Source organism: Arachis duranensis, chromosome 8, assembly GCF_000817695.3.
Source record: "Arachis duranensis cultivar V14167 chromosome 8, aradu.V14167.gnm2.J7QH, whole genome shotgun sequence".
NCBI lineage: Eukaryota > Viridiplantae > Streptophyta > Magnoliopsida > Fabales > Fabaceae > Arachis > Arachis duranensis.
In genome coordinates this window covers 49,368,813-49,395,364 of record NC_029779.3, presented here as the reverse complement: position 1 = coordinate 49,395,364, position 26,552 = coordinate 49,368,813, and the positions used below count along the sequence as shown (strand labels likewise).

The following is a 26,552-nucleotide window of genomic DNA, read 5'->3' as shown; positions in this document are numbered from 1 at the left end:
TTGTAATCAAAATTTTGTTAATAAATTGACTTCATATGTACATATATATATTATATGCAAGATCATGCTAACAAGTTCCTTGATACCACAAACAATTTTTTTTTAATAGAAACATTTTTCTTTCAAGTTTTTCACATTAAAAGAATAAAAATTTTCTATTTAACCAATGTTTTTAAGGTACTTTTTAGCTATTTCCTTTTTTTAATTCATACTATTTACTCTCACCAAATTTGATATTCAATATAAAATCTTAAGAACTTCTAGTGCTAAACTTTTGGTCATTTTATTTAAATACATTTTCCAAGAAATTATGGCCGCTCCAAACCAACCCTCGCAGCCCTACCTAAAAGTGAGGAATCACTTTCCAGTTTCCACCACTAAAATAAGATATGTAGGGTAAACTATCATGTGCTTATTCTTACTTTTAATAGTACTATGCTTGATCATCTTTTATCCAGATACCATTATGAATATTTTTAAAGAATCTACTGACAAGAGTAAAGAATTACTATCAGTGATTATAAATTTCGTTTACATTATTAATGAATTTGAGGGGCAAAAAGTTTACTTATTACATTCACCAAAATTATCACTAAATGTTCATAATCATTTATACATTTGACTTACCGCTGAATATCCACATCAATAATGTCTAAGATAACTTTTAGCCAAATAATTGTCTGGTTCTAAGAATCTTTTCCAGCAGTGGGACTGGGAAGTTCATCATGAAAGAAGGTACATTACTAATTAAGCAATCATATCAATGAGAACAAATGCACGTACAAAATCTGATAAAGCTATATAATGAATAGAACAAATAAATGAATACAAGAACAGAACAGAACAGAACAGCGTAGACCTTTTTCTTTTTCTCCAAAGAAAATAGCCTAAACACTATACAAAAATTTTTGTTACAAAAGGAAATGATGACCCAAAATTGACTACACAGACAACTGTGATTATTGAACAAACATCGTTAAGAATAAGATGTAACAAAAATGTATAGTACAACTAATCAACAAGAGATATAGACATAGGGCATAAATTTTCATTATAAAGAATTGCTTGGCAATGAACCCATTAATATTATATTTTCGTCTTTATGCTCTCTGGTCTTCTCTGGCTTCTCCCTGGAAAATAACCCAGAGAGTAGTTTAGGTGATAACCTAGCAGAACTAAGTCCCCTCCCTAACAAGTCCAAGGTTCCACTTGAGTCACTAATTCCCTTCTGGCTTGGAATCTTAGTTAAGCTCTTTGTCTCGTTTGATCCGAGCTGTGTGCCGCAAGGACAGTTCGCATGCTTTCTGAAGCAACGCTTATGGAAAACAGATTGACAAGCTTTACACCTTTCGATATCATCTTCCTGCTCATAATTAAGCTCAGGTTAAGAGTGTTGTTTTGACTAGATCAGAAGAATTCCATAAGAAAAATGTGATTCTATGAAAAGTGTCATATTCCTTTATCCTAATAATAATAAAAATAAAAATAAAATTTGGGCTCAAAAATATCTTATATCAAATGGAACAATACCACTCGCTACTTGAAACCTAACAATTGTATAAGGAATCCCAATGGAAGTGCTGATAAAAATAATATAGAAGGAAATTTTAGAATAAATTAACTTCCAGATCCCTATGGTACCCACAACAAATTCTGTGACAATCTTAGGCTACATGCAGACAAACCTGAAATGGGAAAATGAGAGAAGATGGGTCACTACAATCTTGTCGGCCACTACAAGGGACTCCCACATCACAGCATATGAGACACTGGTCAGTAATGTGTTCCATGATTTTACTTGACACAGTATCCACCATAACTGGAAGTGCTGCACAATAGTTGTTATACATCAGGAACATTTTATATAGGAAATGCAGCACACAAACTTCACAGTATACCATTAGTTTGATTTAAAATATATAATCAATAGGATAGTTCTATTATCTCATGTGACCAAAAGAGAGAAATGAAAATTCAGTGAAAAGTATAAAGCAATGTGCATTAATTTACAGCATAGGCAATTTAATTAATCTTAAATCCGGATGCTCTGACCAGATGGATCTCTCTTCATGCATGCATCAAAGCATGTGTAGGTGAAAAACTAGGGTTTAGATATAAATATAGTGTAGTGAAACCACATTTATTCATCTGAAGAGATGAAACACAAATGTAAATGAAATAAAAATGAACTTCCCATTCCATTTAATGTACAAATAAGCAATGAACAAGAAATAGAAGCTTACCAGCAAAGACTCCTTTGGAAAGATCAATCAAATCCCTCAGAGAAAAGAAGTCATTGCTTTCAAGGAGATACCTCCGGCTTCCAAGTGCTCTGTTGATAGACCTCCGGAATGGGCAGCGAACAAATGGAAGCATGATTCCTATCTTTTTCCTGACATTCATAACACGACGCAAGGCTGGGACCTTCAACAAAAGGAAGGGATTCACTGCAGTGACACAAAGCATAGGCTGCAGAGAAATTTGTCAGTGAAAATTTAAGTGAATGGGAAGACTAATTTAAAAATATACAGAGTTAAAATGGCTGGCATTCTGGCAAGGAAAAGGAAATCATATGAATCTATGAATCATATAGGAATTGATTGTTACAGAATTAGGTAACAGTAAGTCCTTGCTGAACAACGCAAATATTACTTCGAATCCTCAATTTTTTTAATAAAAAATACTTCCAATCCCCTGGTTAGGGCATTTTTTTTACTACTTTGAACTTCCTAGGGATCCCATAGAGAGCTATGAAACACCATGAAATATTTAATATGCACATGTACTATGCCAATTAAATCTAATTCTGTATAGACATCAACAGCCATTAATCAAATTGGTTTTGCATTACTTTACAAGCTTGGCACCAAATGCATATGATAATTTAAACTGATGGCCATTCAATATTCAATATATCATATCAGTGTTTACTGTCTACTTGGACAGGAATTAGGATAGGAAATTCTTGTTTTTTACACCAAAAATAGAAAAGAGAAACATTATACATATATTTGGACATTAACAAACATACAAACAAACAATATTTAAAAGGCAAGCTTTAGTTTTAGAGTTACCTGCTCATGTATAGAATCCAGATATGACTTTGCTAACTGAGAAACAGGATGATGCGAGAAATCCCAATGATGCAAAACCCTTGCAGGCAACACTGCAGTCTCATTTGTGTGGCAAGAAGTGCAGAACAACTGACCAGTGTATTCACAAAGTCGTGGCTTCCCCCAGCCAAATGTCTGTACAAGATCCTGAATCAAGGTTTTCTCATTATCAAGATGCTTATGGCATCCAGCACAAGTGTAATGCTGTGCTTCTAACAACTGTCTCACAGATTTGTTTGGTGGAATTTCAACTATAAGTGATATGGTTTTCCCCAAAGTAGAAGAGTTCCCAATGATTCCTCCTGTGAAAGAAGACCGAGACACTAGTGCATTTGACACATGTGAAAGAGGATCTGAATCTTGAGGGGATAAAAACAAAGTCAATGCTCTTGGAAGACTTGAATAGAACCGGGTACGGAGAATAGATTGTAAACACTCTTGAATGAGAACACTTCTTTTAGCAATAATATCAGGAGATGCACTTCTAAACATCTTAGACTCCTTTTCAATAGAAGACCAAGGCGAAGGTAAATTCCAGCCTTGCTCACTGAATAAGGTTTTTAAGCTACGATAGAGGCTAAGGAAATCACGATATCGCCTTTCGACCTCCCACTGATCCCTACCACTCCACACTTTTATTTTATATACAGTGTATTCCTTAACCCCAACCAATCTTTCACTGAAAGAAACATCTCCTTTCTTCTGCCTTGCACCTACAACTTCAATTCTATCTATTCTTGCCGGGCGCTGACCTAGCATGTAAGCATTATCCATACTAGAAGTAGAAGCAGTCAGCCCACCATCTCTTGAAGGCATAGACAATTGTGATTCAATCATTCTATTATGCATGGAATGCCTAGCCCCAGGAGAATCCATAGAGTCCAATAAAATTTCTTCCATTTCCTGAACAACCTCATCATAGAATTCATTCAACTCAAAGTCCTCTGTCTGCAATAGTTAGTAGAACATATTAAACCCAATAGAGAATCCATCCGAGCAGAATATTTAATGATTATTGACAAAATGTGCAAGTACACAACTCAAATGTGCAGCAGAAGTGAGGTGCTTCAAACCATTTGTCTGTGACAACATTTCAAACAACCTTTTCCGATAGAGATTAGAGATGGGGGGATGGGGGTAAAACATCCTTTCTCAAACAGTAAAAATAGCAACTTTGTTGCAAAATAGGAATGACAATGCCATTTTCATCTAACATATACACTTTTTCAAATAATCTAACAAAATCAATAATTCCTGAATGTTATGCATGGTTAGTATACATCAGGTAAGGGATGCAGCATAAAATGACAATTTGAAACACACGGGTACTAGTTGCTCACCTTAGATTTTGCAGGAGTTTTTTCTAAATGCTCTGTTAATGTTGAAATACTCTCTAATGTTTGCCTCATTCCAACATTTGAATGATGTAAGATTCGTTCATGACTATCAAATGTGTTTCCATTCATATTCCCTATATGGTTGGATGGATTGGAAGAACTTTGATCAACTCTGCTATCAGGAAAGTGATCAAATCTGACCATAGAACTACCCAAGTCTGTGTTTTTGACATGTTGAGCAAGATTAGCCTCAGTTGTAATTTGACTAATTTCACTCTTGGTGTGTTTATTCCCCTTCTCCAGATTTCCACTATCAGTAGCATTTAGACCCTTGTGCTGAAGACCTCCTTCTGTGATAGGATCCAAATATACATCATATGACATGGTGATTGAAGATGTTTTCGGACAATTAACCAATGCATCAACACCTTGGACCTGTGGATTGACTGTGTTTGGAAAATCAGTTAAGGTATGCGTAGAACTATCCATTTCGTTATTCAATTTATTGGCACCTTGAACCTGCCACATTGCAGGAGTAATATCTATAACCTCTTTCACTGCTTCAGGCTCATCTTTGATTTCTTCAACTTTTTCACCCACAGCAACCATGTTCATTTCATCTTTACCCCTTTCCAAACCCACTGAGCTCGCAGAGTCAAAGTTCACTGCATCATTTCTAACTTCATTGTTCTTTTTTTGCTTCTCGCGGAAAAAAACAGACATCTCAGGACTTCGATCAAACCTATCATTATCTAGCAGAAAATCATCCAAGTCATTTGAGCCAAAGGCCACAGAGGAGTTTATAAGCAATGGATTCTCGTTCCGTGCTTCCAATTCCTCGCGATATTGCACACTCTTCGCCACAAAAGACTCATTCCTATTGCCATCACTGCTGTCGCTTCCATAGTTATACATTGAATCCTCACCCTCTGAATGCTCAAAATCGGACAACCCTCCCTCCTCAACCCTCTCATTCTCTCTTTCCTCCTTGTCTTCCAACCTCAATTGCACACCAAAATTATAAAATTGATCCAATCCCTCACCCTCACCACACAATCCACCCTCCAATTTTACATCACTATTACTTACCATGCGCATTGAATCTTCTCCCTCCAAATCCGATAACCCATCATCCTGTGCTCTCTCCACATCATCCAATTGATCCATTCCGCTTTCCGATCTCGCATCGCCAACACCAACCCCGCACTTCTCACTATCCTCAACCCTAGCGTTACCATTATTATCACAATTCCCAATCCTATCATTACTAAACCCTAACAACTCCGATGAATCAAGCACAGTCATAGCGAGCTCATCACTGCAATCTCCGTACAATTCCAATCCGCTAGAACCGTACCGGAGGCTCCGCCCGCAATCACCGTCGTGATTCGTCTCCGACCTACCTCCTCCGCCGAGAGTGAAATTATCTAAACCGTTAGCGAAATCAGCGTCGGAGAAATCATTGAAGAGTGTAACGGCGCTGCCGCAGACGCTAGGAGTTCCCATGAGGGAAGCGGCACTGCAGTAACGATCGAACTCCGATTCGCCACCGCAAGACGAGTACCGCGACAGAGGCGAGACGGAAGCGGCGGCAGCGGCATCGTCACCATCGGATTGAGTAATCCGCAGAAGCAGTGGTTGAAACAGATCCGACGATTCCGGCGTCCTCTCGCCCATCGATCATTTAGAAATGAATTTCGAAACGAAACGAAATCGTAGATACAGAAAAAAAAAATATAACAAAATAAAAAAAATGAAGGAAATGGAAATAAGAGAGGGGAAGCCGAGAATAGTTACAGTAAGGAGAGTGAGATTCTCGAAAAAACCGTTGCGGATGATTCGATCGAGAACGAGAAGAGAGCACAGTGATACATTGAAGAGAACCGTACAGAAGAAGAAGAATGATGACAATGCACAGAAAAAACTGAAACAGTGGAAATCAGCTTTTTGTTTCTTAGTTTAAACCATTTTTTTATTTCTTTTTAAATAAATATTATGTTTACTTTTTTTTTTCATCTTTTTATTTATGAACATCCTAATATCGGTTAATTATTTTGGATATTGGATAAAAATTGGTGTAATCTTTTAATATTAGAAGTTATGGTGTTTTACAAAATTATGAGGGCTATAAAATTTCTAGAGTGCTTGTCAGATTAATGTTTTTTTAATTTATAAAGACAATACACAGATTGCGTATTGTATTATTTTAATATTAAATTACAATACGTAGACTGCGTATTGTATTATTTTAATATTAAATTACAATACACAGTCTGCGTATTGTAAATACACATTCTGCGTATTATCAGTACAATACATTTTCTGTGTGCTTGCACAGAGCAGCACTCCCATAACACTGTAAAACTCTATTTTTTGTAACATTAACGTAAACTCTCTTCACTCTTTCATATTAAAATAAAAAATCCCCATCAATTATGACTAACTAATTATTTTATCATAAAATTCTTTAAAGATGATCAACTATTTCCATTTCTATAGAAATGAATGAATCATTTATTGAATTAAATAATTATGTTATATAGACATTCATCTTTAAAAATATGTATTTGTTATTTTATTGTAAATTATTATTTTATCATGATAAATTTAAGGTTTGATTTTTTATTTTATATTTGATAAGACTATTTGTTTGTATTTGTAATTTCATCAGATAAATTAGACAATTTTTAATTTTAAATATTATAAATTTACTTACAGCACATCAATACAAATAATTTTAAAAATTTTATCTACTATTTAATCTAATCAAATCTCAAATTTAAATATATTTATTATAAAGTATATATGATGACTACTAAATTAAGACTTTGCATTGAGGGCATAATATTATTTAAGTTGGAGAAATATAATGAGGATGTAGAAAAGTAGTTTGGTTTCCAGTCCAACAGTCCAAGTATATAAAATAAAACAAAATGGGACATATATCAAGATGAGAATATGTGGTTAATTTTTTTTGTTATTGAAACAGATGTGATGATATATTTTAATATTGTAATTTTTGGTATTTTTTAAATCTGTGAAAATATATAAATTTGAAGTCCGATTTTTATACCTCAAATTTTTTATTTTTTTAACACAAATCGGACCGTCTAATTTGTGTATCTAAAAATCGGACAATCTGATTTATACTCCGTGTATTAAATCATTTCATATTTTAAAAAAATATCATAGTTAATACTTAATTATAATTTAAAAAAATACTATTGTTAATCTAATAATAAAAATAAAAAAGTGAGAGTATGTATGTTGTTTATTTATTTATTTTACCTGCTACCTACCAATCAAAATATGTAGGGAGTTGTCTGAAAATTCAACGAGCACATTGCCCAATTAAGATATAGGATAAATCATGATTAATAATTTAATACTTTATCCGTTTCTTTGGCTTATTCACTTTTGACCAATATCATGCTTTCCTTTTATTTTTGTTTCTATTAAATTCTTAAGTTATGCCATCTCATTACTATGGGACTTGTTTGGCTTTTAAATATAATTTTGTGTAGTTTTCTCTGAGATAGTCTCTTAATATATAAAGATCGAAATGATAGTGCAAAAATAATATTCATCTTACATAACACATTCAAATATGATACTTATAAATAAAATCAAATCAAATAAAGCGACAATAGATACAATGGTTAATTCAAATCTTAACAAGAAATAATTTAAAATTGACAATAAAATAGATGTAACATTAATCATAAAAGGCATGACAACATATTTTTTCTATCTTAAACAACATAAGTAATTACTAATCAAATAAAAATATACTATATTTTAAATTATCTATCTAAATTTTAATATTAAAATAACCATTCGTATACCTAGTAAAATGAATATTTAATATATCTATTATTTCTATTACCTATTATTTATGTTTTTTAATATTTTTATTATCAAGCTATATTTTTCTTTTATATATATATATAGAGGTGCATGCCCCAATAAAGCAAAGCATATCTCTATAAAATTTCTTAAGGTTTGAATTATTTACTTTAGTCAAACAAACTTGTTAAGTTGACTTGACAAAAATATAAATGTTTTTAGTATGACTTCTATAAACTTCGATGTTAATAATAATAATAATAATAATAATAATTAAAAAATAAAAAACCACTTGCATAAAAAAATTTCTCAGCAGAAATTCAAAAGCTACAAAAACTAATCATTTCTGTCCCCAACAAAAAGCAAAAGAAACCCATAAAAAAAATTGAACAAGATTCCCCAACATTACATGTGAGTAAAGCTAAATTTATTATTTATATCATTCGCATAAACCCTAAACTTGACACTACTCCCATCAATCTCTCCTCACAAATAATCACACTCATTCTTAGACACAATTCTTGTCCTGTTTCAGTTTCACAACCATGCTAACAACATTAACACATCATGTTCTATGTCTCATAATTATTATTACTATTTTTGTTCCATTAATAAGTTCAACCTACATGAATTCATGCAGATCGTTTTGTGGCAACATAACCATAGATTACCCTTTTGCCCTCGGATACGGTTGCGGCCACCCCGGCTTCAAGGACCTCCTCCATTGTATCAACAATGTCCTCATGTTCCACATAAGCTCCGGATCCTATAGGGTCCTAGACATAGACTATGCATACCAAGCACTAACACTTCAAGAGCCTAACATGTCGACGTGCGATACCCTAGTGCTCGGCGGCCAGGGCAACGGCTTCACGGTCGAGCCGTGGCGTGCACCGTACATGAATCCGGCACCGGAGAACGTGTTTATGCTCATAGGTTGCTCGGCTATGTCACCATTGTTCCAAGGTTTTCCCGGGAAGCACTTGCCATGCAAAAATGTTTCAGGAATGGGCTGTGAGGAGTACTATGGGTGCCGGGCCTGGGATGGGCTGGGCCACAATAGATTGGGCTCAGGGTATTTTGGGTCAGGCCCACCAGTATGTTGTGCTGTACCATATGAGGCTATTAAGTCCATTAACCTTACAAAGCTTGAGTGTGAAGGGTATAGTAGTGCTTATAGTTTGGCACCAATAAGGCTTAATGGGCCTAGTAGTTGGGCCTATGGGATCCGTGTGAAGTTTTGGGTGAAAGAAAGTGAAGAGTTCTGTGGCGCGTGTGAGGCAACCGGTGGCGCGTGTGGGTATGGCCTTGATGGAATTAAGCAAATTTGCATGTGTGGGAACTCCAATTCAACCTCCAATTGTGATTCAGGTTTGTTAGCTTAATTAAGGTGAAGACTCATATGCAATTGTCTTTATGTGAAGTTGATAGTTGAGAGTCGTTAAATAATAATTTAGTCAAACGCGTCAAATTATTTAACGGTTTTAAATCAACAATTTTACATAAACAAAACTGCATGTGAGTTTTTGCCTTTAATTAAGCCTTCCATTTCTAATTCCCATTTTGTTTTATTAATCAATGTCTTCAAACGATATACTAAAATATGATAATGATAGATATTACCACGAATAAATGGAGTGATTAGCAATTTGCATTTTGTTTTGTTGTAAATTAACAAGTGACGGTTTATGAAAATTTGCAGTTAGTTTGTCTTCTAAAACAAGGCCCATGATCGTAGAAATAATAGCAGGTACTTATTGTCCTTTTTGGTTTGACTTATATTAGATTTTTTTTATTATAGAATTTCTGATATTATATTATAAAATTGTTTATCCTATAAATTTAAATTTGTAAAAAAAAATACATAAATAATTATATTTCTAAGATAAATATTTCTATAAAAATGTCTTCACATAAACATAACATTATAAACTGTTAGATGATTTAATGCTTGTTTGGGCGCTATTATTTTGATAAAAAAATATATTTTTTTAATGAAAAATATTTTTTTTTATTTTTTAACGTGTTTGGTAAATTTTTAACAGTAGTAAAAATAAAAGTACTAGAAAAATAAAAAAAAAACATATTTTTTGAAAAGTTGTAAACAAAAAAACACTTTTATATTGTTATATCCAAACATAACTGACAGATAAAAATTTTTTTTAAATGAGATATCTAAACATAAAATTACTTTTACTTCTCCATAAGATCTTTTAAAAAAAGATAATTCAAAAAAAGATATTTTCTTAGAAGCTCACCCAAACAAACCCTAGCATGTTTGATTAAGCCATCCAACCATTCGTAATATCATCTTCATGTAACCTATTTCTAATGCTTAGAACAAAATTAGTTGCTTCATTGATTGAGTTGAGTTAGGACTAAGCAAGAACCATCTCTTAAAATAACAATTAATTATGAAGGGAAACATTTTTTTGTACGACACAATCTACATAGGAACATTCCCCGTTCACCTATGGGACCTTAATAATTTAATGAAAGTTGGTAAGTACAACCTCACTACTCCAATTTAATGAGTTTACTATATGTAACTTCTATTGCAGGGTTATTGACCTACGTGCTGGCACGGACCACGACTAATAAATATTAAGATTACATAATTTATTTATATATTGTATGTGAGAATGTGATGTTTGATGTTTAGTTTGTACCACATTATATTCCACGTTGTAAGTAAATGTAATTTTTACCAAAGAAAGTACATAAATATGCAACACGAGAAACATGTGGGATTTAATTTTCATTCATTTTGCATAGTCCTTCAATACCTTGTTCTAACTTACAATGTTATATTGACCATGCAAACCACACTCATATATTATATTTACCATATGTACTAAAACAAAAATAATTTATATTTGTGGAGGATATCAATTATGATCCTCTAATCTAAGACCTTGTCAAATTTATTCAAATATCTCATATTAATACAAAAAATGAGTTAACTTAGAATTGTCTATTATAGAAACTAGAGAGCAATGTAAGAAGGGTTTTTCACTTGATCTTATTCTTGAAAATCTGACATAATTTGTATAAAAACAGCACAACATATGTTTTTCCTGTGCTGCCTCCTTTTGTTCTTGTAAAAATAAAACAATAAAAAAATAAAATGGAAAACTTCAAATCCCCCTATACATTCCTAAAAACCTTTTCCTTTTTTGGCAATAGTACTGAAGGATACATAATTTTACATCCGAGATTATTAAATTATTAATGTACATCAAAGCCAGTCCATGCATCAAAATGATTCGAGCTTTTATTCAGTGACAGCATCTTCTTTTATTTTCTGCAATAGTTGAACACAGGAAGCAAAAGAAGATCCATCAAATGTGTGTATGTGTGAGAGATAAAACTCAAAAGTAGTATATCCAAGATCCAATTTTAAGTCTAACTCACATTTGAGAGGTCCTTCCACAAATCAAGAGTCTTTAGAGCCTTTCCTGATTGTTGCGAGTCACGCACCACAGACACCCCTTCTGCTAGGTTCCTTACGCGGCCGCTGACTAGAAGAGCTGCTGCTGCATTGAGAATCTATAGCCATTTTTTTAATTACAAAGTTCAAAATATCTTATAAGAGACAAGTGCAATCATAATTCATAGAATTCGACACAAATTTCAGAATACTAGGCATGGTAGCAATATGAATTCTAGTCCAACAAAAAATGTTCTGTGCTTGAGTGTTTACAATTCAGAGGAAGGGGAATATAATGAAATAATCTGGCTCAAAATTGAAGGTCAATGGGTCAAAATTAAGATGGATGATGGGAACAAACACCATATGAACTTGATTTCATAAATTCCTGTTTCATATCAAGGCCAGGGGCCAGCACTTTCCTATCACTAGAATAGAGGTATTATCTGAAAAACAAAAGGTACTCACAATAGCATCAGCAATAGGCCCTGGCTCTCCGCCTAAAACGCGCCTCAGAACCTCTGCATTGTATTCGGGACCACCACCTTTTAAGCCTTCAAGAGTGCACCTAGGAATGCCAAACTCCACTGGCCCCACAAAAAAAAATATAGCTGATGTAACGAGTGCATTGAGGTAAACATATGCAAAAGATCCTTCATACAACTCAATTAGTAGCACATGAGCTATATCAATTTACTTCATTCCAGAAACAAATCTGGAAAACAATAAAAGTATCATAATCTTACAGGGATCAAATGAGAACTTATCAATTCTCTCTGGTGTAACATCAAGAACTATACCAGGGCCTGCATGAAATTCATACAAGATGTCAGAAAGTACTACTCAATTCAGATTCAAATAAATAAATCTTCTGATGAAAAAAACTCCTGATTCAAAGCATGCAGGAGATCTTACCGAGAGGACTCATCTCATCCAAACCTTCAGAGTGAACCACTAAAGCTCTTTTCATGCCAAATCTTTGAAGTGCTTTAGCCATTTTGTAGACCTATTTAATAAAAGTGAGGATGACACTAGGCAATTAAAGAAGTGTAATTTGAACAGAAGAAAAACAATATGGATGCATTATACAAATAATTGAGTACAGAGAACCAACTCATACATATGCAATAACATGTAATTCGATTCAATTCATTTGAAGGATACTAATACATAGATTGTTTAAAAAACGTATCAAAGCCTGAGAGGTTGAAGCTCCGCTGCCACACACGTTTATGGAATTAAAAAGACAAAATGACCTAAATGGGCTAATACTACAGGACGGGGTTGTAATCATTTACAAAGTTCCAATGTAGACCATAAAGAACCAAGTTGCTTTCACAACTATCAATGATTCATATGCTAATATTATGAGCAAACAGAATCTTTCTTGATTATGCATTCTCCCCTTACTATAAATTTATCTGTTGGAGAACTTGCAAAGATTACACTGCAGATGGACTAGAAAGTCATTTTTTCAGTGAAATAACACCAATGAATTCTATGCAAATAAACTTACCAAATCTTCTGTGTATACCCCAACAACTGCAAAAGGTGCTTGCGCTGGATTTAACATGGGCCCCAATATGTTGAATACAGTTTTTACCTTCAGCTTTTTTCTAATAGGCCTGACAATCTGCATTGCTGGGTGATATTTCGGAGACATCATAAACCCAATTCCTGCTTCATTCACACATTTTCTTATCCCCTAATTTGCAAGGATAGGAAAATGAATCACTGAATGCATTCATCAATAATTTCTATAAGATAAATCCTATTATTTAAACAAAAATACACAGATAGAGCCTAGAAGACTAGAATAGTCACTTTCTTATGAAGATGTCAGGACTCGAGATATACATCAATGCATTCCAATAGGTTTACATTATGGCTTAGCTTAAGTAGCTTCCTTTTCCAATGAACGCCAAATAAGCAGCAAATTTTTCACTATTATGTTCTACAGTTAACCAGTGATATACTGCAGTTTTTTAGAAAAACCATATTTCATTAATTATGCAAAGTGAACAAAGTAAGTATGCCATCAGATAACAAACAAGGCTAATATGAACCATAAGTAACAGTGTAACACATTCACAACTCAAGAAAACTAACTGAGATGTTTGTTTTTTTCACAAACCTCAGGACCTAGGTCAATGACAACCCCCAATGCTTCTAATACATCAGCACTTCCACATTCAGAAGAGCTCGATCGGCTTCCTTGCTGCAACAAGTCACACAATATCCAAAACAAGCATCAATACAGAAACAATTTCAATTCAAATATTCAATCACATCAACATATATTCACTCTAAAACACCTTTGCAACTTTGGCACCGCAGGCTGCAGCAAGTATCGAAGCCGCGGTCGAAATGTTAACAGTGTTGGCACCATCCCCTCCAGTTCCAACAATATCAACCACATCAAGCAAACCTTCCACCTTGGTAGCATGATTGATCATAGCCCTTGCTAACCCCACAATCTATCCACAAAATAATCAAAACAATGATCAAACACAAGGAAACAACTCAGCAGTTGCTCAAAAGCTCATAATTCCAATGTCAATGAACAAATTAAAAGCAGATCCCTTTATATATAGAATCTGAAAACAAGAGCAACAAAAAAGAAGTTACTTCTTCAAAAGTCTCGCCTTTAGCTCTCAAGAGAACAAGAACAGCGCTAATCAAAGCCTCATCAGCTTCATTCAAGAGGAAGTGAAGAGAAGCTTCAGCTTCAGTTTCCGATAAATCAACTCCATTAATCAACGATTCAATTAGCTGCGCAAAACACACAAGAATTAGAATCAACTTAGAAATGAAGGAATTGAATCAATTAGGAAGTAAGTAGAATGAAAAATGGTTGATAACCTGGGTAATGGAGGAAACGGAGGAAGGTGAACGTGCATTGTTGTTAGAAACGGCGACGTATGCATTTGAAGAAGAAGCGGTGCAGGCGATGGAAAAGGTGGTTGCTTTCGGGTTGTTAAGGGAAAAGGAGGTTGGAAGGCGGTGATGAATTGAAGGTGTGGTGAGGGAAGAAGAAGAGAGAGCATGCGGCTGTGTGAGTGAGAGTGTGTGCGCCATTGATGTGTGTTCTTGTTGGGTCAAACTTTATTTAAAGAATGAAGAAATGGGTTTGAGACTTTTGAGATTGAAATCCAAAGTATTAGTGTGTTACAAAATGAGATCCAATCTTAATTCAAATTGGTATAGTTTTAGGTTTTAAATTCCTTTTTTTTTTTCCATTTTGATTTGAATAATTGAATTGCTTTTAAACACTTTTGGTGTTTTTCTTTTGGCCAATTCTATGGTGCCTGTAACTTTGGTGCTGAACCTGAAATTGCGGAAGTTACTTTTTATGGTAAGTTTTAAATATTAAAAAATTGTTTACTTTTATATTTTTTAATTTAAATATTAAATTTTATCTCATTTTAGTAAGTTAGGCAAATATATATAGGCACCATAGCATGCACCTTTTTCTTTTTCACGACGTCTTCCAACACTGCAGACTAAAGATTAATCCGTCGCAAATTTAAACTCTATTTAAGAGTGTTGTTAGCTAATGAATTACTGAGATTCGAATATCCGACACTTATTTAAGCGAAAGATGAGCAGGCCACTCGATCATCCCAAATTGGTTAAACATTTTTGGTGTTTAAAAGTTAAATAATTTCTTTCAATGTATTTAGACATGTAAATTTATACATAAACATGTTATATTAAATAAGAGTGTTGTATTTTTATTAATTAAATATTTTAATATTTTCATTTGTTATATTTTATATTAATAATTTAAATTTAAAAGGATAATTTGCTAATTAAGTTAACTATTCTTTTAGTAAAATTATAAAAAAATTCAAAACTTGTTAATTTATTTGTTGCTTCTAATAGTTGGTCAATTTTTGAGAAAATACGTGCTTACTACTTTCTTTGAAATGTATTAAGATTTATCCAATACATAACTTTCTTTCCTTCTAATTAAATTAGTGATCATTCTTTACTTCCTTTGGCATATTAGAAAATCAATGTATTTAAACATATCTTTTTTATTATATTATATTACAAATTAGTGTATTTTGGACAAATTATCCTATTTCCTTCCAAATTAATTATATTTTTTCCTTTTGAGTATATTAGAAAAAGAAATGTTAAGAGATTAACATTTTTATCAATATTAGTTGATATTTGACTAACACTTTATTTTTATATTATTAGAATTAAAAAATTAAAATTTAAAATCTAAAATTTAATATTTTAAATTTAAAATGTTGACTAAATATTGATAAAGAAAAAAATAAATTCTGTTGATAACATAGCATTAAAAATCCTATGCATTTTGGCATGTATATTGTTAACTTTTCTGGATATAAAAAAGAATCCTGTGTATTTAAACGCATATATCTTTACTTTTATGTTTAAAAATCAATGCATTTAAATATATATTTAAATCTATGTTATACATCGTCATAGCTGTGATTGGATCAAATAAATTTTGAAAATCAAAACTAATTTGATAGAAATGGAAATAAATCTCATTCAAATTACAACAATTCTGATTAGAACACTACTATAGCCATTCTCATTATTGAAAGATTACAAATTTTGAAAATTTTATGTTACATAAAAAATAACAAAAATTTGAATATAAGAACTCTTGTATATTAATTATTACCACAATTAAATATGCATTAATCCATCTACAACAATGCAAAACATATCCCATGTACACAAAAAAAAAAATCAATAGTTAAATTAATTATTTATATAAAATACATATTAAAATATAAAATATATAAAACAATATTAGTGACCAATTTTTAGGTATCCATCAAACTTTTATCTATCATTCTGCATTCACTCATATGACTAGACAAGTTCTGAAAACAAACCACCATCCCATATTTAATGCTAAGATTGCATTACAAACCTCTTGGTTGCACACTTGCACTTTATGTTCATACAAAGACAAAAACACTTTCTCTCTTTCATTATTCTATTCCATAATATGCAACAAAACATTGTGTATTATTTGTGTGTGAGTATTGAATTCAGAGCTGAGCAGAGTTATTGGCTATGGCTCCAGCATCATTGAGGAGGGGAACAAGTTGGTTTGCTCGGTGTTTCTCCAAAACAGCTGCAAAGAACAGGAGTCATAAATGTTTTTGACAAATATAAGGTAAATTTGAACAGTGATTTGGTTGAGCAAAAACAGAAGGAAAAAAGGACATACAATCACAACCACCAATGTGTTTCCCTCCAATGAATACATTAGGCACAGTATTCTGTCCTGTCCACTCAGCTAGAGCTGCTTGAATGTGACCACCATCTCCTTCAAATAGGTAAACAAAATTCTCTCAGCAAAATTATAACAACCCTTTGGACAGAATTGGATACATTAGAGAACAATATTCAAGACACTGATATTGAGTTCCATTTTTCATTTTTCAATATTTTTTGTTTTTAATGTTTTCAAAACTGAAAAGTGAAAGCAACAAAATACATTCTTACTATTTTGAATTTTAAATATATTATGTATATCTGCTACCAAATCAACTATCATATATTTGTGTATAAATACACGTATTATTTCACAAACTTTGGTTATTTTTTTTGTACACATTGTATGATTGTTTTAATTTTTTTCTTCACAAAATTAAAAAAAGCTGAAATCAATCATGCCTAAGAAATTGCTTAAATTTTCTGTTTCCATTATTGAAACATAGAAATGAAAATTAGATAATGCCACAATGATAAGGCAAATATCACAATTAAGAGAAGAAGCAAATCAAAGCTACCTTCCTCATCCAATTCAATGACTTTGAAAGATGCTGATAGCTGTCTGAGAAGATCTTTGACCCTCTTGCAGTATCCACAATAAGTCTTACTGCCATCAGTCACACAAATTAACAATGGAACCTTGTTCATATACACATAATTGCCTTGCCAATCAATAATGCCAACTATATAATGCTACAACTCATATTCTAATGAATTTTAAAAGATACTACTTCATGAACATCAAAATAGTAACCAAATCAATCACTACGTATTTGTAACATTTTTCTAGTTGTGAAAATTCAAATGCAGTTTAACTTCGGCTGATGTTAATAGTTGAGAGTCGCTAAATGACAATTTAATCAATTTTGTCAAATCATTTAACGATTTAACCATTTAATCAAATTTGTCAAACTATTTAACGACTTTTAAATAGATGAGAGTCGCTAAATAACAATTTAATCAATTTTGTCAAATCATTTAACAATTTAACCATTTAATCAAACTTGTCAAATTATTTAACGACTTTCAACTATCAATTTCACGTAAAATTAACTATAGGTGAGTTTCCCATTTTCTGGTATATTTTCCATAATCTGCTATTAAAAAATTTTTTTTGAAGTAGCATGATTAAATTTTGTGTCCATGTATCAACCAAAACAAGTATCATGGTATTTCAATTTTAATTTTAAAGCTCTACTCTACAGTCTACACTATTCATGATTACAAGTCACAACCTGCATAACAATCAAGGTTTGAAAAGTGTGATCATATGATTGGGTCGTTGACTCGATTAAAAAAAAATCAAATTCAAAAATTGAGAACGAGAGATACCTGAAAACGACAACAGGAGCTGAAGATGCAATCTGCTTAGCCTTATTCAACGCCATTTCAAGTTCCTCTTTGCTTATATTCTGTGAACTCAAGAAAGACCCCATTTTTTTACCCTTTTATCACAGAACAGAGGACAAAACCACAGGTGGAAAAGGTTGCAGCTTTCGGGAAAGGAAAGGGACACGTGTTACAAGCTCCCAAGAAGGGATTAATGGTGGCAATATCTGAGAAGCGCACGTGTTGGGGATTCTGCAGTTGATTGCCACCGCAACAATTGAAGGGTTGGTTCGATTTTCGGAAGAAATAGAAGGAAAATTGAAGTTAGAATTGAATGGAATTGGAGAAGCAGAAGAAATTAGGGTTTGATTTTGATTTTGCGTTTAGTGATGATCGGTGAGAGTTGTCGTCTTTGTCTTTTGGCTCTTTGATGAAACGACAATGTCGTCTATTTAAGGAAAAGGGATAAAACTTAAAAGTCAAACATCAAATTTAGAAATTACTTTTTTGAAAGGTCGATTTTATTTTATTTTTATTGAAAAAATAGTTCTATTGAGTCTTTAAAATTTAAATAAATTTGCTATGATACCGTTTTATATGAAGTATTGATATTTTTAACATAATAAATTGTTTAAGCCTTTTTTAAGTTTTCTAAATTTTAAAAATTATTAAAAAATAATCTATCACTCTAATTATTTATGTATTTATTAAATTTATTTTACCTAAAAAAAAATCATTTTATTCTACGACTTCTAGATATGCATTTTTTTTCCATTGCACAAATAAAATTAATATATCAAATGAACCCATAAAAATATGTTTGATATACCACCATTTTAGAGACATAAAGAAAGAAATAAAAGGGAGAGAAAGTAAGCGATAAGATAAAAAATATATGTTGGAAACTATTATAATATAGAGACACTGTATAGTTATAAAAATTCAGAATTTAATACTAAGTAGGTTTAATTATTTTGTTGGTCTGTATACTTTTGCAAAATTTTTAATTAGGTTTTTATACTTTTTTTTCTTTTAATTGAGTCATTGCACTAATTTTTTTTAATTGGGTCCCTATACTTTTTTTTTTTTATTTGGGTCTCTGTACCAATTTTTTTGGTTAGGTCCCTATAAAATTAAGTCAATTATTGCTAAAATAGACCTAATTAAAAAAAAAAAGTATAAAGACCTAATTAAAAATTTCATGAAACTATAAAGACCAATAGAATAATTAAACCTAATAAGTATAATTAAATAACATTTTTTAAATAAAAAGTATAATAGATTTTACTATTTTTGTATCTTGTATGTTTGTATGACCTAAACTTTGTTACACATAAATAACACTTGTCCTTAAATTAGACACAAATTTTTGTCACAACTTGAATTCACTTGGATGCAAAAATGGCTTCCAAATCTTGGTACAATGAACTAGGTTTTGATTTGAAATCAGATGAACTACCACTCTTTTTGGTTCCCCAAAAACCACTCCACCTACTAGTACCACTAGTAGAAGGATCATTCATTGCTCCACTTCTTTCTCTACCAAAACTAGATTTTGCAAATTCCCTCAACTGTTTAAGCCATGGTCTATCAGGTGTACCTGAACTCATGCTATCAGAGCTTCTATATCTGTCTCCCTCTCCGAAAACATTGCCGCCGGTTCCTCGATTTTCGTGTCCATTTTGTGGCAACTCCTTCTCCAAAATCTTGATTCCCTTTTGAGGCATGAAGTACAAAAGAAAACCAATTGAAGCAATCTTCAATCCTTTGAAGAATGACTTTTCTTGAGGGTCAAGAAACCTTGTTTGTCTATATAATGCACACCATTCATTTGCAAGTTGAGCACAATACTCCACTAGGAACAACATAATCATAAAGATCCCAAGCTTTTTCTCAATTCCCAATGAGATATCCATCTTCAAGAGCACAAAGCAAGTAACAAAGAATGCAAACTCACATGAGAGTGAGATTATCTCAACTAGCTGAACCTTTTTCTTTATGAATGGCTTCTTTAGCAGCATAAAGAATAGCTGAAATGATGTCATTGAAAGAATAACAATAATTGGTGTCTTGGAACTTCCATTTAGCACAAATGCACCTGCCATTATTCCAAGGGTGACCCTCCTTATGGTTTCAAGAAACACATAGTAAATCCTGAGAATCCCAAAGAGCTTTTGGATGAAAGGCGCCTCGGCGTCTTCTGTTTCGTCGTCTGAGGCAATGATCCGGTCGCCTAGGCTTGGAAAGCGTCCGCCGGTTATTTGGGAAAGCATGTATTTTGGAGGGCCTCTTAGGTCCTCAAAGAGTGGTCCAAAGATGATTAGGTGAAGAGATTTTGGTTGGTCCTTCCAACTCCATTGGCCTCTTTTACCTGGACCAAGAGTTACCCTAATAAGCTCTTGATACCAATGAAATTCCTCACCTTCTTGATGAACTTCCTTGTATTGAAGTAGTTTCCCAAATGTGATACCAATTGAGAGGAATAGGAACAAAAATAGAAGCACAATAGACACACAAACCAATAGTAGAATGCCAACTGCCATTGCTGAAGGACCTCCCCCTATAAAATCCACACATTCAAATGACAAAAATTAGACCTGGTCATCACAGTTAGAATCTCGATTTAACTTCTTAAAGATATTACAACTTTAAATAAATCAACCGATTTTACAAAATTTTACTAAGTCAAATAATTTTACCATTTAAATCTTGTTATAATTCTGTCATTTAGTTTACTTTTTCTATTTCACGTGAAATCTCGATTTTCTCTACCTTATTAACTGATACCTCTCTTGTTTTTTGTTCAAACTTCAAACTATGCAATTTGCTAAACAATACCCTAAGAACACAAGTTAAGGTTTCTAAATGACAAATAAATAACATTAAGATTACCACTAATAAGATCAGAAGAGGCCTTGCAAATAGCAGGTAGTGCAAGAACTACAAGGAATATCTCAAATCTTGGAAATATAAGTGCTCCATATGTCCTTGGCTTATCAGAGTTTCTCTTCCCATATTTCAGGATCATGAGGAGAAGAGCATGCAGAACCAGCAAACCACCACAGATCACAGCTAACCAAAACATGCTTCTATAAAAATCTGTCCATCTATAAATAAAATAAAAGGGAAAGGGAAAAAAAAAACAATTTGAAAGTTGATTATTGCATATATATGTAACATAATGTATAGACTATTAACATCCATAAAACTCACCCACTGTAATGCTGTGAATCCAAAATATATTCGGCTTCCGGCCTCATGTTTTCGCTCTGCAGGTATGCATTTTCGTCTTTCATTAAGGGATACTAACCAATTTTCATTGATAAATTTCAGTAGCTTGATGAATAAGTTAACTTGGTCTTACCTCAAAAAATTGCTGGTACTCTAAAGAAGTAAGTGGTGATCCATACACTGATGAAGCTGCAATGCTCAAATTAAAGCTTTGGTGAATTGGTTTTGAAGCTTTGTTGAATGATGAATCAGAGCTTCCATAAGGACCAGAGGCTATAGTGAATAGGTTCAGTTGTCCAGGTTCCCATGGCACTGTAAAATAAGGTACAGTCCATCGCATATGCCTCGCGAATTCATAGAACTCGACTGGTAACTTGGCTGTTAACCATCTTGATAGTGCAAAGACTTGAATATGACACAAAATTCTCTGCATGATTTACAAAATTTGAGAATATATTGAAAGATATTGAAGTTAACTAAACAATTTCTAATAGTAAGTAGGATGTTCAAGGTAGTTAAGTATCCTACAAAGAGATTCCTCGCCGGATCAACAATCAAGAAAGCTGACTTTGTAAATGTACCAACAGATTGAAGGCTTGCTGTTGAGATAGTAAGCAGCCCTGCCACCAGCGCAGTCGCGATGAAAGAAGCAGTTGTAAATGCAGAAACCACTGATGAAATCACAGGCATAGTGTCTGCATCATTCATGAGTTGTATCAATGTCTAACAAAAATTATAGATAGCATCAATTTTTAAAAGAAAAGATTAGTAGTAATCATTAATCAGTCATCTTACAGTGCCTAACTTGTAGAACATTGGAAGGTAGATTTTGATTTCCTGCTACATCGCGAGTCGCATTCTCAGGAACACTGACATATACTAAATCATCATCTGCTTGTAACTCAACAATGTATGTGCTCCTTCTAAATTCATGGAAGCTAGAGAGACATGAAAAAAAGTTTGATTAATTAGGATCCATCATCAACTTTGCAATATAGAGAACAGAAAATGCATACCTTTTTACAAGGCCTCCAGAAACTGATATACAAGAGGTGTTGAAACCAAACACAGGCTTTGCAAATTCAACTAATACTTGGAGATTGTGTTCTTTGGTCCTCATGCTATATGTACTCAACATCACAGCAGGCCTCTTAGAATCTGAATTCAATCACATGAAAGAAACATTAGCACATGAATCTAGATTTCTAGATAGTGTTTTTTTCTTGGTGGATAACATGTACCATAAAGGAAAGTAACTGGTGAAGTTGGAGAAAATTGAGTCATTTCTCTGCTTATTATAGACTCCGAATTGAAATCGACTGAGATAATTGCAGTATGGGAGATATTACCAACCTGAAATCAGAGTATGTCAAAGAAAAAAACAGAATATAATGTATAATTATGAAGAGATGAAACTAGATTAAGCAAAAGCTATATTTAACCAACCGAGTATCCGAATCTTCTGTTTCCAAGACTCTCTTCACTGATTGGAAGAAGTGAACCCTGATTGATGCTGAGAGATTTCATGATTTCTGAAGATGAATTAAGAACTGGTGCTGAGAAGTACAAATATACTTTTAGTTTGTCACTGTCATTAGTTGCTTGAACTGTTCTTGTTTCACTGTTAAGTTGAAGTAGCTTCTCTGGTATATGAGTCCTGAGGTTCACATAAACCTTTCTTCTATCTGTAGATCATGTTAAAAAATTTGCAGGATTCACTATAGTTCTTGACATTCAAAATTATCATTTTTGTTTAATAAACTCTCTATATATATAAATACTCACCAAAATGTACATAGACACTTGAATTTTGCTTTCTTATAAAGCTGTTACCAGCCATGTCTGTGCAGAAATCTCTGTCCATTACAAGGATTGCGCGGCCGAATTGCGCAGTCGAGTTCAAACTAACAAGAAGAGAGTACATGAGGTTTGGTTTCAAAATTGTAAGGGAAGATGGTATAACCTCTCCAGCACCATAGACAAGAAGCTGCAAAACAATTATAACAGCACTTTGTTAAAGATTCATTATTCAACATAGAATCTATGTCACTTATTCATTATTCTTTGTTCCTGTTTTGATTAGAACAATTGGAATTTTAATCAAAGTTAACCATGAAATGAAACCACCAACTAACTTACATTGCAAGCATTCACAGACTTGCATCCAAAACCTCCTCCACCCATACAAGGTTCACTGAAAGATACATTCACTGTTACATTTAAAGAACTTGTGAAATTTGTTGAAGTTGTAATATATGCAGTTGGAGGAACTGTATCTGAAAAAAGAAAATAAAAAATTAAATTAGTGATAAGTAAAATTAAATTCAGAACAAATTAAAAGCATAAAGATAGAGAATGGTTCTTCACCAATAGTCCAATTATAAGTAACACATCCAAGTCCTTGATCCCCATTATTATTGTTGCACACTTCAAATGTATGATTTCCATCCTTCAAGCTTGAGTATGTAACTCTTTCTCCATTTTTACAATCTGATGCAATCCCATCATCCAACTGCATACATGGTATATATATATACATAATCATCAAATTTGCATTATCCCATAATAGAAAGTTAGAAATTAAAAGCAATAACCAACATTTTAGTTCTAATTTACATGTAACAAATTAGTCCACTTCATCATACAGCAATAACAACACCTGAATTTTTCGCACTGGGATGCTTGATGATGTATTTAAGGAGAGTGGTTCTTCTCCTTTAATAGAAGGTGAATACTCAGGTGCAGTTAACTTCATGTGAAGTTGATAGTTGAGAGTCGTTCTAACGAGTCTCAACTATCAACCTCACATGAAGTTAACTGCATCTGAGTTTTCTCCTTAATAGAAAGATCTCACTCTACTTTTAGCTACAGAAGTACCTTTATACGATTCGATCCACTCTCGTACTATCTAAAACGAAATTCTACCATCTTTTCTATAATGCAAACACTAACAAATTTGGCCACAAAATGAGTTACTACTACAAAAAGAAAGAGACAAACCTTGCAACTGAGGCTGCAGTTTGATGAACATGTTCCACCATTGCCAGAATGAACAACTTCAAATGAAAATGCTGCTGAGCTCAAATGAGAGAATGCATGAGGTGCCTTCAAGAACTTCAAAGAGAAATGATCTGAACCACCACCACCATCACATTTGGTTATTGAACACAGTAGTGATGAACAAACCAAACATAGTACCATACACAAGTTCAACACTTTATGCAGACCCATCTCAGAGAACACTCAAACTAACACAAAGTAGGAATTCTCAAATTAATGGAGTGACAAAGTGAACATTATGGTGAATTTGTGAAGTGAAAAAGTGTTGAAATAAATGAAGGGTGTTTCTATTTCAAGGATAAGTGATGAACGTTATATGTATATATTTGTGTATTAGTGGCCATTGATTGGATGAATAATAATGCATTATAAGGATAAGTAGTGAATGAACAATGTGACACAATTGTTTTATACTTCGTGACCTTTGAGGTTGTAATTAATATAACAGAACCACGTGTAACAATCACACGATAGAGAAACTGTCACGGGTATATATATAGTTCTTGTCATCTATAGAATCATAGAACCTGCATTTAATTATATATGTATCTTTGTTCAGGATTTCTTAATTTTTTCTGTTTTTCATTTCTTCAATTCTTCTTACTTTAGATGTTAGTCAAACTATAAACTAATTTAGTAGTTTTTGTGGAACTAATTCTCATAAATTAGTTTATAATAATGGTAGTTGAAAGAAGGATTAAACCATATATATGTATAGGCATGAATGGACTTAAGAAAATGAAAGGAAAAAAAATATGAATAATGAAAAATGAAAAAAGTGTTGTTGGTCCAATTCAATTGTATAAGAAGACAATAAAAAAGGGAATTGAAAAGGTAAGTGGAGAAGATAGATATATTATTGCTTATTATCATTATTTGAGAGAGTGACAAAATCATGAGAATGATTTGTCATATCAAAACAAAATGGCTGCGAACCACAACCTTAGAAACGTTATCCAATCACCTTATATTATTGCTCTTTCTTATTGGCCATAAATAAATACAAATGTAAAATAAATAAATCTAATCATTGCCGCACACACTAGACACAATCATTCACATTTGGCTATTTAATTAGATTTAGAGCTTCAAACCAGATAGAGAGTTCAAACTAATTAATGATAATAATTGTTTTTAATTTAAAAAAAAATGGGTGAATTTAGGAGTGTCAAAAATTTCGAACAGACGGGGATTCCTGCGAAAACCGTTTCGAATAGGGTTCTAATGGTGGAAAATTTTTTTCGTGGGAATGGGATGAGGAGTAAAATTCTTCCGAGACAGGCGCCGGTACCCGAGTGGAGATCCCGCCCCATCCCCAATAATTTTTCGAATTTTTTAACTTACTTAATAACCCTTACTTTATTTTTAATATAGAGATTTTTTTAGTAATTTTATTCATTAAAAAATTCTAACCCTATTATTCAAGATTTTATTTTATACACTATGATTTGCTATGTTATATTTCTGGACTTATAATCTTGGATAAGATATGTTTATGTGTTTGTAATAATATTTTGTAACTTGTTTTTTTATTTTTTTATATTTTTTATTATAATTTCCATATGAATGTTAAACACAGAGAGATGGAGAATGAGGCCGTGGGTAATGCAAAAAACGCAGAAAACGAAAATTGAGACAATTATTCTCCCATGGCAGGAAATGAAGCGGGAACGGGGATTAATTCTGGGGACAGGAATGAGTAGCAGGGAGGCATTCCCCGCCCCCACCCCATCCCATTGACATATCTAGGTGAACTTCAGTCTGCCACAATGCAAAATTGCAAGTAGCAGCTACCATCATTACATTATATCTATGCTATTTTATTCTGTTTTGGCCATAAAAAACAAACAAAAATTATGATATTTTATCACTACAAAAATAAAATTGATTAATTACTATAAAAATAGAATAATATTATACATTTAAGTCTTTTTA

General features: G+C 32.7%; 5 protein-coding genes across 5 annotated transcripts; 1 reads left to right on the top strand and 4 right to left on the bottom strand.

Moving 5' to 3' along the window:
- Positions 1-667: 667 nt before the first annotated feature.
- Positions 668-6,381, bottom strand: LOC107463551 (uncharacterized). Its single transcript, XM_021130008.2, has 5 exons — positions 4,454-6,381; positions 3,075-4,061; positions 2,244-2,469; positions 1,686-1,828; positions 668-1,363 (listed from the first exon to the last, which is right to left on the bottom strand). The coding sequence occupies exons 1-5, from the start codon at positions 6,125-6,127 to the stop codon at positions 1,052-1,054; spliced, it is 3,342 nt and encodes a 1,113-aa protein (XP_020985667.1). The 5' UTR covers positions 6,128-6,381; the 3' UTR covers positions 668-1,051.
- Positions 6,382-8,763: 2,382 nt separating this feature from the next.
- LOC107463510 (uncharacterized) lies at positions 8,764-11,039 on the top strand. Its single transcript, XM_016082308.3, has 3 exons — positions 8,764-9,667; positions 9,999-10,046; positions 10,858-11,039. Exons 1-3 carry the CDS (start codon positions 8,842-8,844, stop codon positions 10,902-10,904), a joined length of 921 nt encoding a protein of 306 aa, XP_015937794.1. The 5' UTR covers positions 8,764-8,841; the 3' UTR covers positions 10,905-11,039.
- A 149-nt stretch (positions 11,040-11,188) lies between these two features.
- Positions 11,189-14,850, bottom strand: LOC107463509 (anthranilate phosphoribosyltransferase, chloroplastic). The gene is made up of 10 exons (XM_016082307.3): positions 14,589-14,850; positions 14,355-14,498; positions 14,042-14,203; positions 13,861-13,944; positions 13,243-13,431; positions 12,642-12,732; positions 12,473-12,532; positions 12,195-12,313; positions 11,711-11,845; positions 11,189-11,600 (listed from the first exon to the last, which is right to left on the bottom strand). The coding sequence occupies exons 1-10, from the start codon at positions 14,802-14,804 to the stop codon at positions 11,571-11,573; spliced, it is 1,230 nt and encodes a 409-aa protein (XP_015937793.1). The 5' UTR covers positions 14,805-14,850; the 3' UTR covers positions 11,189-11,570.
- A 1,694-nt stretch (positions 14,851-16,544) lies between these two features.
- On the bottom strand, positions 16,545-18,766 carry LOC107463511 (glutaredoxin-C1). Its single transcript, XM_016082309.3, has 4 exons — positions 18,330-18,766; positions 17,516-17,604; positions 16,951-17,049; positions 16,545-16,854 (listed from the first exon to the last, which is right to left on the bottom strand). Exons 1-4 carry the CDS (start codon positions 18,431-18,433, stop codon positions 16,769-16,771), a joined length of 378 nt encoding a protein of 125 aa, XP_015937795.1. The 5' UTR covers positions 18,434-18,766; the 3' UTR covers positions 16,545-16,768.
- Positions 18,767-19,681: 915 nt separating this feature from the next.
- On the bottom strand, positions 19,682-24,935 carry LOC107463508 (uncharacterized). Its single transcript, XM_016082306.3, has 13 exons — positions 24,558-24,935; positions 23,925-24,069; positions 23,697-23,833; positions 23,343-23,544; positions 23,004-23,242; positions 22,799-22,910; positions 22,574-22,715; positions 22,353-22,495; positions 22,086-22,252; positions 21,691-21,984; positions 21,540-21,595; positions 21,219-21,433; positions 19,682-20,886 (listed from the first exon to the last, which is right to left on the bottom strand). Exons 1-13 carry the CDS (start codon positions 24,786-24,788, stop codon positions 19,712-19,714), a joined length of 3,258 nt encoding a protein of 1,085 aa, XP_015937792.1. The 5' UTR covers positions 24,789-24,935; the 3' UTR covers positions 19,682-19,711.
- Positions 24,936-26,552: the final 1,617 nt, after the last annotated feature.

Excerpts from the sequence above, each read along its gene's own strand:
- LOC107463551 (XM_021130008.2), bottom strand. The coding sequence starts at position 6,127 with ATGGGCGAGAGGACGCCGGAATCGTCGGATCTGTTTCAACCACTGCTT. Across the intron at positions 4,062-4,453 it reads AAACTCCTGCAAAATCTAAG|ACAGAGGACTTTGAGTTGAA; the intron begins GTGAGCAACTAG and ends TAACTATTGCAG. Across the intron at positions 1,364-1,685 it reads CTCTCATTTTCCCATTTCAG|GAAGATGATATCGAAAGGTG; the intron begins GTTTGTCTGCAT and ends AATTATGAGCAG.
- LOC107463510 (XM_016082308.3), top strand. The coding sequence starts at position 8,842 with ATGCTAACAACATTAACACATCATGTTCTATGTCTCATAATTATTATT. Across the intron at positions 9,668-9,998 it reads AACCTCCAATTGTGATTCAG|TTAGTTTGTCTTCTAAAACA; the intron begins GTTTGTTAGCTT and ends GAAAATTTGCAG. Across the intron at positions 10,047-10,857 it reads GATCGTAGAAATAATAGCAG|GGTTATTGACCTACGTGCTG; the intron begins GTACTTATTGTC and ends CTTCTATTGCAG.
- LOC107463509 (XM_016082307.3), bottom strand. The coding sequence starts at position 14,804 with ATGGCGCACACACTCTCACTCACACAGCCGCATGCTCTCTCTTCTTCT. Across the intron at positions 13,432-13,860 it reads TCATTGACCTAGGTCCTGAG|GGGATAAGAAAATGTGTGAA; the intron begins GTTTGTGAAAAA and ends CTTGCAAATTAG. Across the intron at positions 12,733-13,242 it reads GGGTATACACAGAAGATTTG|GTCTACAAAATGGCTAAAGC; the intron begins GTAAGTTTATTT and ends TTTATTAAATAG.
- LOC107463511 (XM_016082309.3), bottom strand. The coding sequence starts at position 18,433 with ATGGGGTCTTTCTTGAGTTCACAGAATATAAGCAAAGAGGAACTTGAA. Across the intron at positions 17,050-17,515 it reads CATTGAATTGGATGAGGAAG|GAGATGGTGGTCACATTCAA; the intron begins GTAGCTTTGATT and ends ACCTATTTGAAG. Across the intron at positions 16,855-16,950 it reads ACACATTGGTGGTTGTGATT|CTGTTTTGGAGAAACACCGA; the intron begins GTATGTCCTTTT and ends TGTTCTTTGCAG.
- LOC107463508 (XM_016082306.3), bottom strand. The coding sequence starts at position 24,788 with ATGGGTCTGCATAAAGTGTTGAACTTGTGTATGGTACTATGTTTGGTT. Across the intron at positions 23,243-23,342 it reads AAGTGTCTATGTACATTTTG|ATAGAAGAAAGGTTTATGTG; the intron begins GTGAGTATTTAT and ends CATGATCTACAG. Across the intron at positions 20,887-21,218 it reads CTCTTCTGATCTTATTAGTG|GGGGAGGTCCTTCAGCAATG; the intron begins GTAATCTTAATG and ends TGGATTTTATAG.